This window comes from Halichoeres trimaculatus, unplaced genomic scaffold (assembly GCF_033239565.1).
Source record: "Halichoeres trimaculatus isolate MK-OKI-2021-1 unplaced genomic scaffold, fHalTri1.1 fHalTri1_scaffold_11, whole genome shotgun sequence".
Taxonomy (NCBI): Eukaryota; Metazoa; Chordata; class Actinopteri; order Labriformes; family Labridae; genus Halichoeres; species Halichoeres trimaculatus.
Window position 1 is genome coordinate 32,312,658 of NW_027437189.1, and position 18,952 is coordinate 32,331,609.

Here is an 18,952-nt window from a genome sequence, read left to right on the forward strand (position 1 = left end):
AACAAAAGGTGATTCTCTAACACTTTGTGGTTTAATAAGACTAAATATAGTACAGTTCAGATCTACTTGTCTCTATCTACCTGTCATTGTAAGCCTGTTGCTATTAAGATGCAATGATGCTGTAAGCTAACTGCTAACATCATCGTGCATCATATTTAAAAAGTATAGCCTATTATGCTAACATGCAACTTGGCTCTAAAGACAACAGTTAGCTCATGATGAGGGGAGGGTATGAAGGGAATCAGCTGATCTGGCAGACCTTATTAAACTATAAGCCACAGTTGCTGAGATGAGTGAAGAAAAATAGCTCATTCCTCTTGAACAATCTGATTCTCCGCCAAGTTTGGTGATTCACTTGTCACCTGCTTCAAGTTGTAAGGTCTGACAGTGCTGTGCACAGGGTATCTACTTTTGTACAAGTTTACTCTTTGGAGAAATATGTATGTGCAAAAAAGAGAAAATGACGATAAAAGATTTGGGCCATGTAAGAGAAAAAAAGAAGTAAATTCACTGGATTAATCTTTTTAATTTATGAGAATAAACTTAGTTTAGTCAATAGGTTGGCTAACAAAGGATCAAAGAAATGTTTGAAAGACGTGAAATCACATATATATACATACATATAATAATTTTGATGACACTTCACCTCCCCTGGGTGAAGTTATTTGAGGTGGTATTCAGACCTGGACTGTTTGGTCCACTTTAAACGGACCAGGGTTCGTTTCCCACGCTGGTGTGGATTTTTCATGCAGGTGTGAATAGACACAAACGAACCCTGGTGCGGACCAAACAACCGGACCGAGACCCACTTTTTGAGGTGGTCTCGGTCTGCTTTCAATCGAACTCTGGTGCGGTTCGTGGTTCTCCGGTGCAGGTCTGAATACAAACCAAGGTCCATCTGAACTAACTACAGGATACATGCGCCTTTTTGGCCTGTAAAGCCACCGTAACCTAACCGTCTTTGGTTCATACCTGATCCTCCGTCTTCTGTTTAGCCACGCTGTTGCTAGCATGTTGTGGGTCAGGACACGCAGAGCATAGCGTCTCCTTGCTGCGATCATTCGTCTTCGCTGCTCCAAAATTGTAAACGGTGTTAAGCCTTCTTTAAAGGAGCTGCTCTTGAAACTGAAAATGATATTGCAGCTCTAATAAGAGCACAAACACACGTTTACCTCCATTTCCTGGTCTGTATTCTGTGTGCCGCCCTTTGTCAGTGCTGTCCAATGAGAGCACTGATCGCCAGACACGTGGATGTGTTTACAGAATATAGTCCACTTGCAAAAAGTACAATCTGAATACAAACTACACCAAACGAAAAAAATAAAGTCCGCTTTTGGTCCGGACCAAACAAGTGGACCAAAGGACTTTTCTGGTCTGAATACAGTCCAATACTTCTGTATCATATTTTACCTTTGCTGCAATTTGCAGACATTTCATTTAAAAAAAAGCTGGCTCCTGCAAAGAGGCCAGTGCAAGCTCCCCAGCACAGAGGACGGCTTGTTTTGGGAAAAATACATTTGTAGCTTGCAGTCAATCTTGCTGCAAATACAGTGAGGTGACAATTTTGTCAAAGCAATGTTCCACTGATAAGTTTTTGACTTGGGGAAGCCAAATCAGTGATTTTCTGACTAACTTTACCAAAGTTCTTGACAAAGCCCTATTTTTGTAGCTGTCTTTTCAGGGTCCTTACATTAATGACAATGTTATACTGATGAGCCAAAAGGTGATATAATTCCTTATTCACAAAGCCTATACTACTCCTCATTTATCGTACAGGCAGAAGCTGCTCTCCCAATGGCTTGGTTTTAGACTAAAATAACTTAATTCAATATTATTTTTTTTTTACTTTATTCTAGTAAATCTTTGATATTAATCTTGTGACTTTACTTTTTTGTTTTTCTTTCAGGTGGCCCTTGGAAAAGAAAATCATCGATAAGTAAATAAAAAATCTTGAAAAAATATATTGACTCAGACACTAAAAAGCATTGAGTGGTTAAAGCATGCTCACTTTCAGTAATGCACTTATTGTCCTGGAGAAGATTCACAGCAGCCTATCCGTTAAGTGATAAACAAACAGAGGTTTAATTTAATGCTGGCCCCAGCTGAAAACCAAAGTGAGGTAATTCCTATTGGGAGCTGTGAATGCCAAACTAAAATGCAGTTCATGCAAAAGGAGCTGACACACTTCAGTGAGGACCAAAATAGAATGAATGTTTCATCTCTTTTATAATTTAAAGTAGTTACAGAACAACAGATCCAGCTAAACTGGCCTCCTTTAGCCAAGTGTCCTCAGCAAGAACTATGATCTCATTGTTCTTTTTCTGTCGTCGTCATCCCTCCTCCCTGACTTCACTCACCTCTGACAGTCCTACTTTTCTCTGACTTGTATGTGAGAGTGAGTGTGTTAGAGCCTTGTTTCCCTGTGGACCAGGAGCTGCACGTGATTCAGCTCTACATGTTTGGATTCCTCAGAACCTTTCTCCATCTGTTTCCTCAGCTCATCACTCTTCTTATCCAGTATGAAAAGTCCTTTTATAGAAGTTTTCTGGATGTCTTTATACTTGGACATTTTCCCTTCAAAGTCATATGCTTTCTTTTTTTAAAGAAATACCACTGCAGATCTACTCTCTTTCAACATATTTTGGTTAGTCTCTAAAGCCCCATTTCCACCAAATGGTTCAGTTCATTTCATCTTGTTGCGGCAGTGAGTTTGTGGTGTTTAAATGGCCTAACCCCTGGACAAGTCCTCAAATTACTGTTGGGGTGCCAGACACACCGATTAGGGATGGGCAAGTACTGGTATCAGGTATCGGGCTGATACCAGCCTTTTTTCAAGGTATCAGTACTCTTGAATAGAGGTGGGTACCTGTCACATTTGAAACAATGCGGTACCAATACCTGGCAATTAGTACCGGTACTCAATGGCACCGATTTTCAGTACTTTATTAGTTTTTATTTGTTTATGTGGTAAAAAATATCAGTTTGTTTGGTAATAGAATATTTAAAAATTCAATTAAACAAATTTATTCTTCAATATATAACCTTGCAACGCTGTGTTCATGTCCAGCAAGAAAAATTGCTTTCTTTTCCACTCCTTAACAGTCACAAGGATGCATTTAGGTACCTAAACATGGTACCTTTTGGTTTTACGTGAATCGGTACCTGGTAATTTTTGACAGATTTTGGACTAATTCGGTCCCCATCCTTACTCATGAAGGCTGCAGATACCAGCAGCTGATACTCAAGGTAAAAAAATCTTATGTCGAGTAAAACCTCCTTGCCAGTAGTTGGCACTACCTGCTGCAGATCGGTCTAAAACAAGTGGTATCAAACAGCACTAATATGCAACCTCAGGAGGTGGAGCTTGAAAGACTGCTGTCCTCTGATTGGCTGAAAGAATCGTCACTTCCTGTACAGCACACTGAACAGAACAACACATAGCCCTGCCACGTTTAAACCTCCAGTCAACTTCATGAAGATAACTCCCTTTTTGTTGAAAAATGGCATTTAGAAACAGCCTGGAACTGCGGTAGCAATAAAAATGTCACATTTTTCTCTGTTGGATTTATTGGTGGGGTACACTGAGGCCATGTCCACACAAAGCCGGGTATCCAGGAAACCGCATTTATTTTCATACGATTAGGCATGTCATCCACACAAAAACTCTAGTTTGCATCACTATTTTTTTTTTTTTTTTTCGAAAACTCTGGCCAAAGTTAAGATTTTGGAAAACGTTTGTTTCTCGGTTTTGTTTTCACACTCGGAAGCAGAGTTTTTGATCTCACAGCTGAATGGGGGGGTTGGTTCTGGTTGGCTGGCAGGGGTTTTATGTCTGAAAAACACTGTCAAATATGGGTTTGACATCCTTTGAGCCGCACTTGCCGCAGGATTTTTAAAAACAAATGAGGGGTGGATATTTGATTTTGGAAATACCTGGGTACTAGTGGACAAGGCCTGAGTCTATTGGCTATTGGCATCTGTCTTACACCCTGCCTACCAAGGAGGGCACAGTTGGCAGAGGAAACACTCTCAGGATCAAAAATGTGTCTGGTGGTCATTATATTTTTACCCAAGTGCTGCTTCTCTTTCTTTCCATTCTCTTTCACAGTTTTATTCAGAGCCACAAGCCTTAGCCCACTCTATGTTCTCACAGACACATGCACACATTCAAGCATCTCCTCTTGAAATGCATGTGTAACAGTCTTAATGGCCCAGATTTCTCACGGCCTAAATAACATTTTGACCCATTCTTTCTTTCTCTTTCTGCATTCATGTCTGTCACTACCCCACACCCAGCAGCAGTGTTATAAATAACCCTGTATATTATCTGCAGGTCTATCTAAAGGCAGTGACAGTACATTACAGTACAGTATGAACAAAGATTCTCCCCAGAGACCCTGAAGGCCTCATGCTGCCTCCAAGTAAATACAACACGAGTCATTCTCAGCTTGCCTGACTGACTGACTTTCACGCATCCTTGCATCTTTCTCTTTTTTTCCTCCTTCTTTTGTCATCCTTTCTTCTATTCATACAGCCTTGCTTGCTGGTTTCTATCCCTCTCTATGCCCAGATCTTTCTTGTTAAGCCTGCACAGCTGCCACTTTATCTTATAGTAAAATCTGTCCTGATTTGATTTTACTTTCCCTGTATTGATTTCCTTCAGAGACTAATTTCCGCCAGCAAAAAAAAGTAATAAATATATAAAGAAGAGTAAGTCTGGATTAAAAAAAAGGGTCTTTTGTTATAAGTAATAGTAAGTCAGTAAGTAAATCAAAATTCAAAATTGCACTACATAAATGGTGTTAATTGAAATAAAAGTTCATTATCATGTTTTAGTCAGTCATAAGTATAAAGAACAGTTAATTTTCTGAGTTGGAAAGTTGAAATTAGGTAAAAATTCTAAATTATGACAACATTATTCATGATAGTAAGGATTAGAATTAGGCTTTAAGTGCTATGATCCTGACTCACAAATCTCTTATAACTTTGACTTTTTGTCTTGTAATTATCATATTTTTTGCCTCTGGCAATGGGCTGCCATGATGTCTTTCACCGTCCTTCTACCTCACTGCTTGTAAAGGTCTTCCTTCACATTACTGATACTTCTTCATTATACCCTCCCCCTCTTCCTCACTTAACTCCTGCATGACTCATCCAGTCAACCCTGTGGAAATATGACTTGAAATAATGGCATGTATGATATTAAAGCTGAGAATATCCAATGCAGGCACAGATATCTGAGTAACAACCAACCTTTATGACTATGAGAGAAGCTTAATCAAATATCAGCTCTCCTGGTTGGACCACCATTCACGGATGTTGGGGCATGACAGATTCCTTTTAAATGACATCTACCTTGATTTTAAAATAACATGTGAGTGCACTGTAACAAATTACTGTAAATTTATGAGGAAATTTCAACAGTAAAAATCCTGTCACATTTGAATACAGCACTGACAAAAGTTCCCCGTAAAGACAGTGAAATATCGGCAACCCTGCTGCCAGTATTTTACTGTTATTTAAAAGCAAAGTAGTTTTTGTTTTGATGGCGTTTTGTAACCGTGAGTGAGGAGGGAATGCAGAAGATATGAGACCCTGCTGCTGTTTAGCAAACTCTTGCTAGGAGATAAAAAGAGGTTGGGACACATTATTAAAGTTGCCAATAAAATTATTGGTGCCGAACCACCTGATCTGCCTACAACCTTTTGCAGGAGGGTTTACTCTAAGGCTCAGGACATTATGCAGAGCCCTGATCATCCTCTCCATCAGAAGTTCGAGCTCCTCCCCTCTGGTAGGAGATTTAGCCTGCCAAAAGCTTAATTGAACAGGATAAGAAATTCATTTATAACACACGCCATTATTCAGCTAAATTTATGTTGTGGAAGGTGACCATTGTTGTGCTTTTGTTTGTAATGATGGTGCTGCCTCCAGGTATCCTTTGGAGTATCTGTGCACATGTCCATTCCAGTGTGTGGTGTCTGAATGATAAATAAATATCCCTTCAGGGGACAATAGAACTGAAGTTGAAGTTAGTATAATACACTGTGGGGGGGCACAGGCTGTCTGTGCTCCGCATAAAACAGACCCACTGTCTATGCTCCACCGCACGGACTGGCTGTTTGCCTCGCGATTGTCTGTGCTCCACATGACACAGACCCACTGTCTGTGCTCCACTGCACAGACTGGCTGTTTGCCTCGCGATTGTCTGTGCTCCACATGACACAGACCCACTGTCTGTGCTCCACTGCACAGACTGGCTGTTTGCCTCGCGATTGTCTGTGCTCCACATGACACAGACCCACTGTCTGTGCTCCACTGCACAGACTGGCTGTTTGCCTCGCGATTGTCTGTGCTCCACATGACACAGACCCACTGTCTGTGCTCCACTGCACAGACTGGCTGTTTGCCTCGCGATTGTCTGTGCTCCACATGACACAGACCCACTGTCTGTGCTCCACTGCACAGACTGGCTGTTTGCCTCGCGATTGTCTGTGCTCCACATGACACAGACCCACTGTCTGTGCTCCACTGCACGGACTGGCTGTTTGCCTCAATGGCATGGAATGACTGTCTGTGCTTCACGAGTCACAGACCAAGTTCCCGGCACAGTGTGTTGGCCAATTTTAAAACAGAGAAAAAATATAAACAGAGCTAGTTTTTTTCCTGTTAATTTAAAATTATCACTACTGGGGGTAGCAGTTTAATTAAATGCCTTGGAGCACATACAGCTTTTGCTCTTCACAAAACATCTCAGTGTATAGCTGGATCTTACATCCACTGTGTCCCCTCCTCACTCACAGTTGCAAACACAGTTATTGCTGTCACAATAAAAAATATTTTGCTGTAAAATAACAGTGAAATACTGACAGCAGGGTTGTCAGTATTTCACTGTTATTTCGCTTTCATACACTGTATTCCAATATACAGTATTATACTGTAAAAATGAATTACGGTACATGAACTGCTGCCAGTATTTAATAATTATAGAGTGACATTTATCAAATATGAGAATTTTGAATACAATGCATGCCTTTATTTTGTAAACTTAAAATCTTAATGTAAAAAATGTGTAAAATCCTATTAAAAAACATGTTCTTCTAGTACAAGCTTCAACTGAAGTAAAGAATGTAATGAAGCATATAAAAAAAGAACACAGCAACCTATTTGAGATCATTTAAGACTTAGAGGAAATAAGACCCATGAGAGGTTTGGGTCAGCATCCACACACTGGAGAGCTAGACAGTGAAATTAATAGTATTTCTATTTTTGCTGTATGGTATTGATTGTCTGTGAGGAGATGCTCCTCAATGTACATGAGCCAGAGCCTTAACCCCCCCCCCCTTTTTATATACTGCTTTGTGAAGCCTCTTTGTTTTCTTGTGTATGTAGTGAACCATGTAAGTGTTGGCAGTGTTCTTACCTCCACCAGATGTGGCGTTGGGTTGAAGCCACACAGGTTACACACTTGGCTGTGACACTGTGTACAGGTGTTGTAGTTTGGCGGGTCAGAACTGTCGATGTTCAGCTCCGTTTTACACAGAGGACAGTTCACTTTAGGCTTTGCGGGCTCTGGAGCAGGCACTGGGGCTGCTGCAGGTTCCTGTTTCTGTGGCCCCTTCTGCTGATGAGCAGGTGACTGTTGTTGTTGTGTTCCTTGTTGTTGTTGATGTTTTCCCATGGGCCCTTTTTGATGATGTGCAGGAGACTGCTGTTGCTGCATTCCCTGTTGATGGGGCATGGCCTGCTGCTTGTGGGTTGGCGTATGCTGTCCACCCATTTGGGGGCCTCCCATTTGGCCCTGTGGATAAGGGCCTCCCATTTGGCCCTGTTGATAAGGGCCTCCCATTTGGCCCGTTGCTTGAGGGCCTCCCATTTGGCCTGGCGCATGGGGGCCACCCATTTGACTCTGCCCGTGTGGACCTCCCATTTGGCCTGGCGCATGAGGACCCCCCATTTGGCCCATCCCTTGAGGACCGCCCATTGGGCCAGTCGTATGAGGGCCACCCATTTGACCTGGTGCATGAGGACCTCCCATACCGAATGGTTTGCTGCCCTGGGCCCCTTGTTGTTGCTGTTTGCTGTCAGGAGTGGCATTGCTGAACACCACCTTGCCTCTTGCAGGGCTTGGCTGGGTGGAGGCAGTGGATAAAGGCTCAACATTAATAAGTGTACTAGCCTGGTTGAGCAGTGACGCCCCAAAGCCAAACAGTTTGGTCAGGCCATCCTGGGCAGGAGGGGGCTGACTCTGAGGTCTGTGGGCTGGGGAGGAGCCAGCGCTTCTGGTCTGATCATGGTGCCGTCCCATTGACTGATGCATCGGAGAACCCCGGCCCAAATCAGGTTGTGAGGGAGCTTTGGCCAAGCCCGGGAGGGCCACAGCGCCAGGGTGGGGGATACGTGGACCGCCTGGCTGACTGGGGCCACCAGTGGGTCCGACAGCTCCTTGAGTCCCAGGCCCTCTCTGGGAGTATGGATCTGACCTCATGCCTTGCTGATAGGGTCCTGTCTGAGCCTGGGGGCCACCAGGGCCTTGGTGTCTCTGCAAGCCTGGGGAGCTTTGAGGTTGAGTCTGGGGCCCTTGTTGAGATGTAGGGTACAACTGGGGCTGAGACTGGGGATACTGCTGGGACTGGGAGTATGGCTGAGTCTGCGAGTAAGGTTGCGTCTGACCATAGGGCTGTTGCTGCTGTTGCTGCTGCTGTGGCTGTTGCTGTTGCTGTGGCTGCTGCTGTTGCTGCTGCTGCTGACGCTGGGTGGGCTGACTCTGAGCCAGGGGTTTTGGCTGGGCTGCTGCTGCCGGTTGTGTTGGCTGAGGTGTCGGCTGCTGAGGCTGGACAATGGGTTTGGCTTGGTGGGACGGAGAGTGAATCTGCTGTTGGCTCTTTGAGCGAGGCGTGGTCATATCAATGCCAAGAGCTCTCTGCATCTGACAGTTCAGACATAGCCACTCCTGGACCTGCAGACACAGGAAAAACAGACGGTACGTTACTCAAGTAGAAACTATTTTTTTCTTAAAAAGAAATGCAAAACTGGCTTTTTTAACCAAGGAAACCACATATTTCCCAGCAGGATGTTCTGATTCTTTATTGGCAAACTTCATTTGGACTGGTTAAATATTAAAATCTGGACACATAACTGTAATATTCCATCAAATAGAACAGCATGAAGCAGTTTGAGAATTGGCGGCATACTTTGTGCTCGTATTAACATGATAATTGAGTTTGAAAAGGTTACGGCTGTTGATAGGCTGCTTCAGAGATGTTGGACGAGTAACTAGTTGATCACGTCTACACTAAGTCCCAACAAGAAGAAAGGAGAAAATGAAACTTAAGGAAAAACATTTCTTAATGAATCAACACTTCTCAGTCCTCTTAATTCTTCTCTTGCAAACACGATTGCGATCATTTTTCGTGAAATATCATTGCTGACTCATTCTGCCTCTGCTCATGTAAACCACATGGACACTGAACTCATTCAACCAACTTCAAAGCTGCAGATGATACAAGAGTGCATTTGGATGGCTACACATAAATGATTGCATATCACTCTACCCATGAAGAACAGAGAATGGTTTCAATCAGCCAGAAATAAAGAGAAAGGGGTAAATCAACCTCAAATTGACTGCGGTGCAGAATGACTGCTGAGCCGAAACCGCAACCTTAAGTGAAAGCATCACATCTCTCAGAGACACACTCACACACATGAATTCACACGCGTTTACAGGTATGCAAAGACAAGAGTAGACCAAAGCGAGACACACAGGAGGCACACATTCAGATGGAATGAATATAAAAGATGTCAGAATCTAAAAATAAAAAAAACATCACCCCTCCTCCTCTTCTCCATTCTTCCTCCCCCCTTCTCTTCTTCCTCCAGATGAGAGCTGATACTCCCTCGTGTCCGGACCTGGCTTGGCTCTCTAATTTCTTGCGACTGCGAGAAACACGCAGCTTCTCTGTGAACTGTGTCAACCTGCTCTTTTCCTGTGTGTCCTACTGTAGCTTTGCATCCACCACAGCAACACAGCTGCCATAAATAGTGCTATTTAGCTCCTCCGCAACCAGGGAAAAGCTAGTAAATCTCTGCACGTTCCAGGCGTCTTCCCATCCCCTTTCTTTCCCACAATGCAACGGGAAAATAATAAACTCTATCACCCCGCTTGCAATACCCCTGATTCGTCTTCAAGGCTCCTACAAGATGAGGTGGCTCATTGGATTCACATGCCAAGCAAAAGGAGAAGGTAAAAAATGCCAGCATCCGTTACGTGCACTAACTAAGCAGTTCCTCCCCCCTGTGCTTTCCCAGCCTGCTTTGCTGTCTGGCGTTTTCGAGCTTGACAGCATCAGTGATCCCATGTTCTGTTAACTCAGCGGCTACAGCCACTGCTACAGCCTGACATTCCCCATTCCTCCTTAACATATTCTCTTTGTAGCTGCCTTTCCTTCCCTCTCAGCTTCCCTCCCCCTGATTTCTCTCCCTTTCACATCCTCTCTCTTTCCCCTTACATTGGCCATTTTTGGGGTTTTCACTCCTCTGCCCCCCCCTTTTCTTGGATTCCCTCCCTGATCAGCCTGAAAATGTAGGTCTCGTTCCTTGAAGAGCTGTAGCGGAAGGAGATTTGAAAGTATAATTTTGCAGCGCAGGCTCCTCCTACATTGTGCTGCCATAATTACATCTGATGAAGATGGCGAGAGGGAGATGAAGAGAGGTAGATAGGGAGAAAGAGAAACAGGGAGCTAATTTTAATGAGTCCCTGTCCGTCCATTTGCTTTATAAGCAACATCACAGGAGACTCTTGAAGGAGCGATGGAAAGAGCGAGAGCTGGAGGGATGGGCAGGAGCAGAGAGGAGTGGAGGGAGAGGACTCAGCAGTTTTTTAATCCAGGCAGCTCTTTAGCTCTCATCATGTCAGGCTTAATCACAGCACAGCAACACGGAATATTCACTTCTGCCTCTGTGCGGTTAAAACCAGTAAATCCCCCACACACCTGGGTCCTGTTGCATACAGGTCAGGCTTATTAGAAAGGTTTATCACCACTCTGTGAAAAAAAGAAACTTCCTCCTCATCTACCCAGTGTGTACACTCAGAGATTTTCTCTCAGTCTTCACCCATTCCCTGAAATGTTTGCCCCAGTTTAACAGTCATGACGGCCTCTTTACTTGTACTGCTGACAGCACTGAAGTAGTTACTCTGATGTAAACTGTGAACATTTTTCACAGCTTTCTACAGGAAACATGTTGACATCAAGTCCGGCTAACACTTTCACCAGGACCGTTCTAAACAGAGTTTATAATGAGGAGGCACCATCGATGACATGACAGTACTACACCAAACCAAGTTACTTCAGCGAGTGACTTCAAACTTAACCTTTAACTAAAAAACTCCACACTGAGATAAAAACTGTGCCCTTTCCAAAAGGAAGCTGGTTGGAAAACAACATGTAGTTCAGCAAATGTTACAACAGCCAGTTAATGCAGCAGATAACCCAGGAGGAGAGACAGCTACAAGCAAGTGGGTGGGGAGGAAAAACATCCAAAATACAAAGGCCAAAAAAGATTTAGGATAGCCCAAAGACTGAAGAGATCCATACTGAGATAGGTCTTTTAAATGTGTCATGACACGGCACAAATCTGTCTACTCACACTGATTTAATGTGGGTTGACCAGCATGCACAAAGCCAGGACTCCAAAGAGAAACGGCTCAAAAGACGTCAGACGTCACTGTTTTAATTGTTCGTGTCAACCTAAAGCTCTAACTATGAATAGTTAATGTTACCTGAGGAGATAAGGTGTAAGGACTCATTAGCCTCTTGAAATCTTGTCTGAAAATTCACTTTTTAAGGCTTTTATCCAGAACATCTGCCTCTGAGGAATGACTTTGTGGTAAGAAGTGCAGTTCTTCAAGATACAACATGAAACCACTCATATTGTTTAAAGAAATGAGAGTATGGCTGATTTGACTGTCAGGCAGGTACCCTGTAGCTGTCTGTAAAAAGGCTAACCTCTTTGCCTCATTGTAACTCTAACAAGTCAGGTAGGTTGAGTTTGGCATCAATGACTGGGATTCCAATGATGATAGGTTTCTGAACTCTTTATCAGAAACACAGGTAACATCACAACGACTTTTCCATCGGACTGCCTCGCCACCTTCTGCCCTGGAGTCTCACACACACTGTTGTAAAGATGTGACTTTTAACCAGGCATGTTTGTTTTGGAACAAATTTTCTTTGTTCAAGTCAACTTTTTACAAGATACATCGCCACGAGGTAAGGGATTTATCAGTACAGTTATGTAGCACTGTAGCACCACTAGCAGCCCGGCGCTATGACGTATCCATAGGCTAACATGACAACAAGCTAACTGTCAGTTTGTTCAGTAGTTTAGTAGCTGTCCATACACAGCTGATCCTCTGAGACATGTCTGTAATGTGTAACATTAATGAATCCTGGTTATGTCCTGCCAGTCATCTACCAATCAGAGCTAACGTAACCTCACTCTTCATTGTATTGATAGACTCTCAAGTTTAGTTTAATGGAATGGACACTATCACTAACATGGACATTAGCCCTTTCAGCCTTTAGCTCTAGCTTTAGTTAGGCTCCAGTGTCCACCATCACTACAAAATTATTCACAGAAACTGTTTTCAGCAGAGAAAAACACAGATCTCTCGTCTCAGTTTTAAACTTAGGCGTGCGGTAAATCAATCCAGCCTTGCTCAACTCGTCCAACATTTTAAAGTGTGGATTACAATCAGGCATATATCTAGAAGAGAGACTTTTTCAAAATCACTTAGAAACTCCTGCACATATTTCACCACTAAATATTTTCTTTTAGGCCGCTGTCATTTCCCTGTTGTGGAAACATTACATCAGCGTACTTCTGCTGTGGAGGAGTGTGAGGAGCAAGAGCCAGCTTCACCTTGCCTCCCCTATAAGAAAAGTATTAGCCAATCAGATTGAAGCAAGGCTCATCCTTTAATGGTTGATGCATCATTAAAATAACTTAAGGCAGGCTAGTTTAAACCTGGCGTCAAACCAATCACACACTGACACAAAAAACACCCGCACTCTACGCAACTGACCCACCGTGACCAGCTAGCCCACACAGCAACTTAGCAAGCAAGTCAGAGAATGAACAGAGGTGGGGACCCTGAGTTCCTGATGAAAAGTGACTTTACAAAACTTTTACTTTCATCAACTAAAAGTCAAACTGGACGTTGGGCTGACAATAAACCTAAGTTTAACTCAGGGCAGACCTAAGGTAAAAGCCTGTGTGAATGTGATCAAAAGTAATTCCAAAAATATTTTTTTGTTATGTCTCAATGTCATAATTGCTTTAAGATTGACTTTTTGTGTTTAATGTTCTGCTGTGATAAAGCTGTGAGACGTTTACCAGCTTTGCATGAGGCTTTCTCTAACTTAACACAGGGCGCTGTGTGCCATAGCCAGAAGTACACACCCTCAGCTGTCCCTCACGTACCCTCGTTCATACCATAGACTGTTAAAACAATGGACATCATCTTGCTCTTGCAAAGTAAGGTCGCCACAAAAACTAACCCCGCTGGTGGCTGGCGGCAGTAAAGGTCCAAAAAATCCAGCTCTCTAGTCATTCCAGATGGGCTGTGGTCAAATTTTTAAAAACTATTACACCTCGTAGAAATGTTTCTCATGTCCGATTGTTGTGGTGATTTGAAGATATCCTTCGGCTGCCTTGTATTCAAGTCCTCTTTTTTATGAAAAGTTTCATTTTCATTAGTTTTAAGAGGTTAAAAACAAGGTTTTACGTCAGGTCAAAGATGATTGACAGCTGCCGTTCTTGTGTATTTTTCAGGGATTGCAAAATATGTTGGGGGATAGAGTCAAGAAGTGATTGGACCCTGAAAAAAAAACAACAACATTATTTTTGTCAACCAGCTCCACTCAGATTCTCCCTGAATCCCTCATCGTCTACTGCCCAGACTCTGGCTCCACAACTGCTTCAATGGCTGCGCCTGTGACGGGCTTCAAAACTGTTCAATGGTAAATGGTGGAGCCACACTGTCCACTCTGTGTACAGTGTATGGTTTATGCTGACGCCTGGTGTGACTCTCAGGCTAATTGCCTCTCACTGATACTGCCCTCTTTTTAACACATACACTGAAATGAGAAGTCAGTATTATAACAGTACAGTGACAGTTACTTTTTTGCATGAACTAACAGTTTGACACTGAATCATATTTGTTGTCCACTCTGGCTTCTTCAGTAATTTTCATCCCGAGCCGCCTCTGGCTATATACATGTCATTTTAATTCAGTGTATCCTTTTTTTATTCTGTGTTTATCTAATTTACTTTTTAGATCAATTTACATTACATCTACGTTCTTTTTGTTTTCAGTGCTCTGATCTTTTTCTGTTTTACTAACCTTGACTGACTTCAATGACGAAATATATTTCATCTTCAGCTTATTTACTGTTTAGCTGCTTTCTCATTTATTATTTTGTCTCATCTTACTGTTTTTGCCCACCCATCTTCTTAGGATTTTGGACATCTTGTGCCTCCTGGTTCCTATTAAGTAGGGTCAATATGTTACTTGTTTTTCATTGCCAGTGTTTTTCTTTGTTGTAGTTCTTTTTTATTTGGGATTTCAGCATTGGGTTCTCTTTTAAGTATTGGATCTTTGCTTTGTTGGTACAAAAAAAAATCTGAATTTTACAGTTATCAACCCTTGAATTTTAAGTATTTCTTCTATTTTTCAACAACAATATAAAAAAACTGTAAAATTACAGAAATCATCTGTAAAATGACATCCTGGATGTTTTTTCTAAGCATTATGCCAGCGGAACCCTGTACCCTCCTCACTCATGGTTTTACCATTTTTTTTACAGATTTTTTTTTTTACAGTGTATGTTTAATTCTGCTCATCATATTTGAAGTATTATTATTATGAGAAGTGGTAGTGGTGGCAACACATACAATTTAGATTTATATGGCATTGATCTATTCTGCTTTGTAAAACTGGGACAGTACTCTATCTGCAAATGAAGTCAGCTGAGTTCACGTACTATTTCAACCTTTGACATAAATTTAGACAGACAGTGTCACACCCGTTACAGGGCAGCTTTGACAGGTGTCTTATGTACCTTCAAGCATGAGAGTACAAGTGTCACATCAGGTTAAAGCACATTCCTGTCTATGGTTTGCACATTGTGTATTGGATTACAAGTTGAAGGCCACAGTGAATAGATGCTCAAAAATGTATTTTCTGGAAAAAGAGAAAAACCCTGACAATCTCCTCAGCTGCTGACTCTGCAAACATCTGCCCCTCATTATTAAAGATTCAAGATTTCTGCAGATTCAAACTGGGACTGATTCAACCCATTCTGAACATTTTGTTTATGGTATATAACATTCAAAATGAAGCAGTGCCTGCAGGCAGGAATTTCCTGAACAACCTGAAACTGTACTCCCAGAACCCTACATGACTCAGACTCCTCAGGTTTCTTTTTTGGGTGTATTCATTACTATGGTATGGCACCCCACACCTCTAACAACGGTTTATATTCAATAAACTGGATAACAAAGATTGTGAAAAACTTATGATCCAATATATGGATTTGATTTCTGCAACACTAGCTTTGCTCCCAGCAATCCTAAACAAGGTCTCCAGCTGATAGTTGCTAATATCCCACCAATATTCTTCTTCTACTTTCTTCTGCTATTACATTCTCTTTCATTATTTATGCTGGAGGGTTTTTGGTTCATTTCATTCTGTACTTGTGACCCCACTGGGTGAATGAAATTCCCATGAGCACCATCAATCTTGTCGTACAGACGTTGCTCTTGCAAAAGCCGAATGAAAGTATCCTTACCAACTGACAAGGTACTGATGTAGTAGGTTGAAATATGGTGAGATCAAATGAACCTTGTCTGAGGGCACCAGCGTGGTGCCGTTTTTGTCAAGGTAACTTAAGAATCAAAGGAAAGCTGACAATATAAAGGTCTGCTGATGTCACATCTGCTCGTCACTGCCGCTGCTCCCGCCTCTCTTCCCTGATTGGGCCGTTAAAAAGTTAGCCAAGTGAATTCATTGGTCACTGGAGCCTGGCAAGATGGATCTGCAGGATTTCGGAAACTGAATCAGGCAGGTCCATCTGCTCTGCAAGGTTACAGAGAGGTACCAACAGGGCTCACTGTAATACAGCAAATATGAGTCATCATTTACAACAGAATCACCAAATAGAGAATGGGATTTATCAAAGAAAAGTATTGATATTGGATCGTATTGGCAAAACATATCATGAAATCATCGAGTCAGATCAGAAGTCGAAAAATCGGACATCCCTACCAGTAACACACTGCATTTAACTCACTGGCTGCAGCTGACATCTGCAGACGTCAATTCTGTTTTTCAACAGGAGGGAGGTGGGGCTGGCGGAGCTTATCTATCTACATCAGGCTTGTAAACTACTGTAGGTGGTAGCAGTGCGCGCTTTGGACGAGATATCAGCTCAGACATGAGAAAAAAGATGCAAGATGACAGAGACATGGCAAGATGTTGGAGGTCAGAAAAGTTCAGGCAGATTACACGCGGACTGAGGATGTTTTGGGTAGTTGAGTGCATGAGAAGAGACGACGGAGATGATGAAGAGGATCAAAGGATGGAGCTTCTGAGACAAGCAGGATCTAAAAAAAAGTATGTTTCTCTTTTTTTTCGAATCAAAAAAAGCAAGAGAGACACTGAAAAGGAAAGTCCCCCCTTTTGTAGTGTCAGTGTTTACAAGTCATAAAACACTGTATTCTGTGGGTTTTAAAAGACTGATCAAAATGCTCTGAATAAGAGTTAAATAGATCTAGGGCTTGATTTGATCCCCCATTGATCAGGAAGGTACAACCTGATTCAAGTCTTGATGACACTGATTATTTGTCCAAATAATCCTCAACTGTGTGGTGTTGATATGGCTATTTCATTGCTCTCCAATCTTGAAATGTAGATAATACATATCCAAGATTTAAGATCTGTAGTCATGCTTCCTCCAACAGAATACCCAATAACTAGAGGTAGACCGATATATCGGCCGGGCAATATCGGGCCGATATTTGGACATTTGTCTCTATTGGCCATCGGCCGTATTTTCTTTGAAAAAGATTTTTGATCCGTTGTATAAAATGACGCAATTTTTGATCAGGCACAAAAAAGATGAGCACCTCAAACTTGTGGAACCACTTGGATACATTAAATACTTTTGTTCAAATTATATTAATAAGTTTAAAATTATTTTTTGACATTTTAAGAAGAGTGTGAATGTTTACTACTGCTTGTTATATTGTGTGTTTACTCAGACAAAATATTTCATTGTTTTGAAAGCTGAATAAATGTTCAGAGGACTGGACACGACTTGTTGTAATAGATTTCTTTTAGTTGCTCAGAAATTGCTGCGTTTCACAAAAATGTGATAAATATATATTTATTTAACAATCGGCCTGAATATCAAATTTGAAAAATCGGCTATACATATCAGCATCGGCTGCCCAAATTTGGAAAGCATCAGCATCGGCCCCCAAAAAACCCATATCGGTCGACCTCTACCAATAACCAACGTTAGAAACGGGCATTACAGCCTACAACTATGGCTGCAGATGTAAACAAACTGTACCCAAAGCCAAGTGGAAAGTATCTTGTAGATAATCACAAGCTTGAAGTACTATTTATTGGAATTCATTTCCTGTTTTTTTGTCATGAGGGCGGCTGGCTAGCAACAGTGATCCAGCATTTTGTTTGTCTATCATCTGGAGTAGCGCTTGATAATGTCCCTGTGAGATCTCATGTGTTTGAAAGTGTTGTCCCCAACCGTCGTGTTGTGCAGTCGTTAAGTGTGACTCAAAGATTGTTATGTTAAAAATCAATCTGAGCTGTCCTTGTGCGTGGGTGCCAAGTTTTCCACAAGTCTCCCACAGTTTTAAAACCAGTTCAGATCTAAAAGTTGAGTAGTATGTCTGTGGCTTAAGGTAAACAGGAAGACATGATTCAGCATCAGAGTGGAGTGAGTTTTCTGCCTTGTCACTGTCAGTCTGTGAGATCCTCTTCATCCCCTCCATCTATCAGCCCCTCAGCACTGTCATATCTCAGACCATACTCTTTGAAGTCTTTTCTTCATGCCGTAAATTTTTACAGCTTTCTTTGTCCAAGACAATAGCTTTTCTGAGCTTTTGCCACTGCACTGGTCTTACCACTTGGTTTTGTCATCATATTCAAGTTTGTGTTTAATCAGCTGATCTGTTTTTTTTTTTTTGGACAATAATATGATAACATTTAGTCCTCAGATTCGCAGGCTTAGTTAGGGTGTATTTAGCATAGCAACCATGTGCTGCCAATAAGAAGACCAGTGCCTTTAAGATTTTCTATGTGATGGGCAATCAGGAAAAAAGTCTGTGGATATCTCATATTTACATTCTGCTCCATTAGCATGTTCCAGCAAAGGGCACTTTCCATTAAATCAGTCATACCAGACATGTAGAAGAACCGCAGAGCCCAGCAGCCCCGTACAATAGAGCTAATTAAGCAGAGTGCAAAGTGCTTCAATCAATCACCAAAGACTGAAAATGAATGCAGCCCGATTAAAGATTCAGCCTCTTAATCTAACTTTGAATGCATGCATTTAATATAATGCAATTACACACACAGAGAGTCACTCATACTCATGACTAGGTGTGCACACAGGCATGGTGCAGTCCATGACCACAGTCTCTACAGCCTCTACAGCCCCTGCTCTCCAGCTCATCCTCAGTGTCTCTCTTAAGACCTGCAGAACCAGCTGTTCTCACACTTTTGTTTGTTTACCATGACACTTTGAGAAACGTCTTCAACCACGGTTCACTTGTTAATCTCTACACATACACTGTCAACCAGCCAGTACACAACACAAACATTACGACACCTGTTAGAGCACTATGTAACGGTCATCAATATGTAGGT

General features: G+C 42.1%; 1 protein-coding gene across 2 annotated transcripts in view; it reads right to left on the reverse strand.

Annotated features, from left to right (window-relative positions):
- The window catches only part of bsna (bassoon presynaptic cytomatrix protein a), a 197,813-nt gene that overhangs the window by 128,189 nt on the left and 50,672 nt on the right, over positions 1–18,952 (reverse strand). For both annotated transcript variants that reach the window (XM_074682147.1, XM_074682146.1), the window contains exon 2: positions 7,421–8,956. In XM_074682147.1, the coding sequence (XP_074538248.1) occupies positions 7,421–8,956 (1,536 nt within the window). The remainder of the gene's footprint in view (positions 1–7,420; positions 8,957–18,952) is intronic.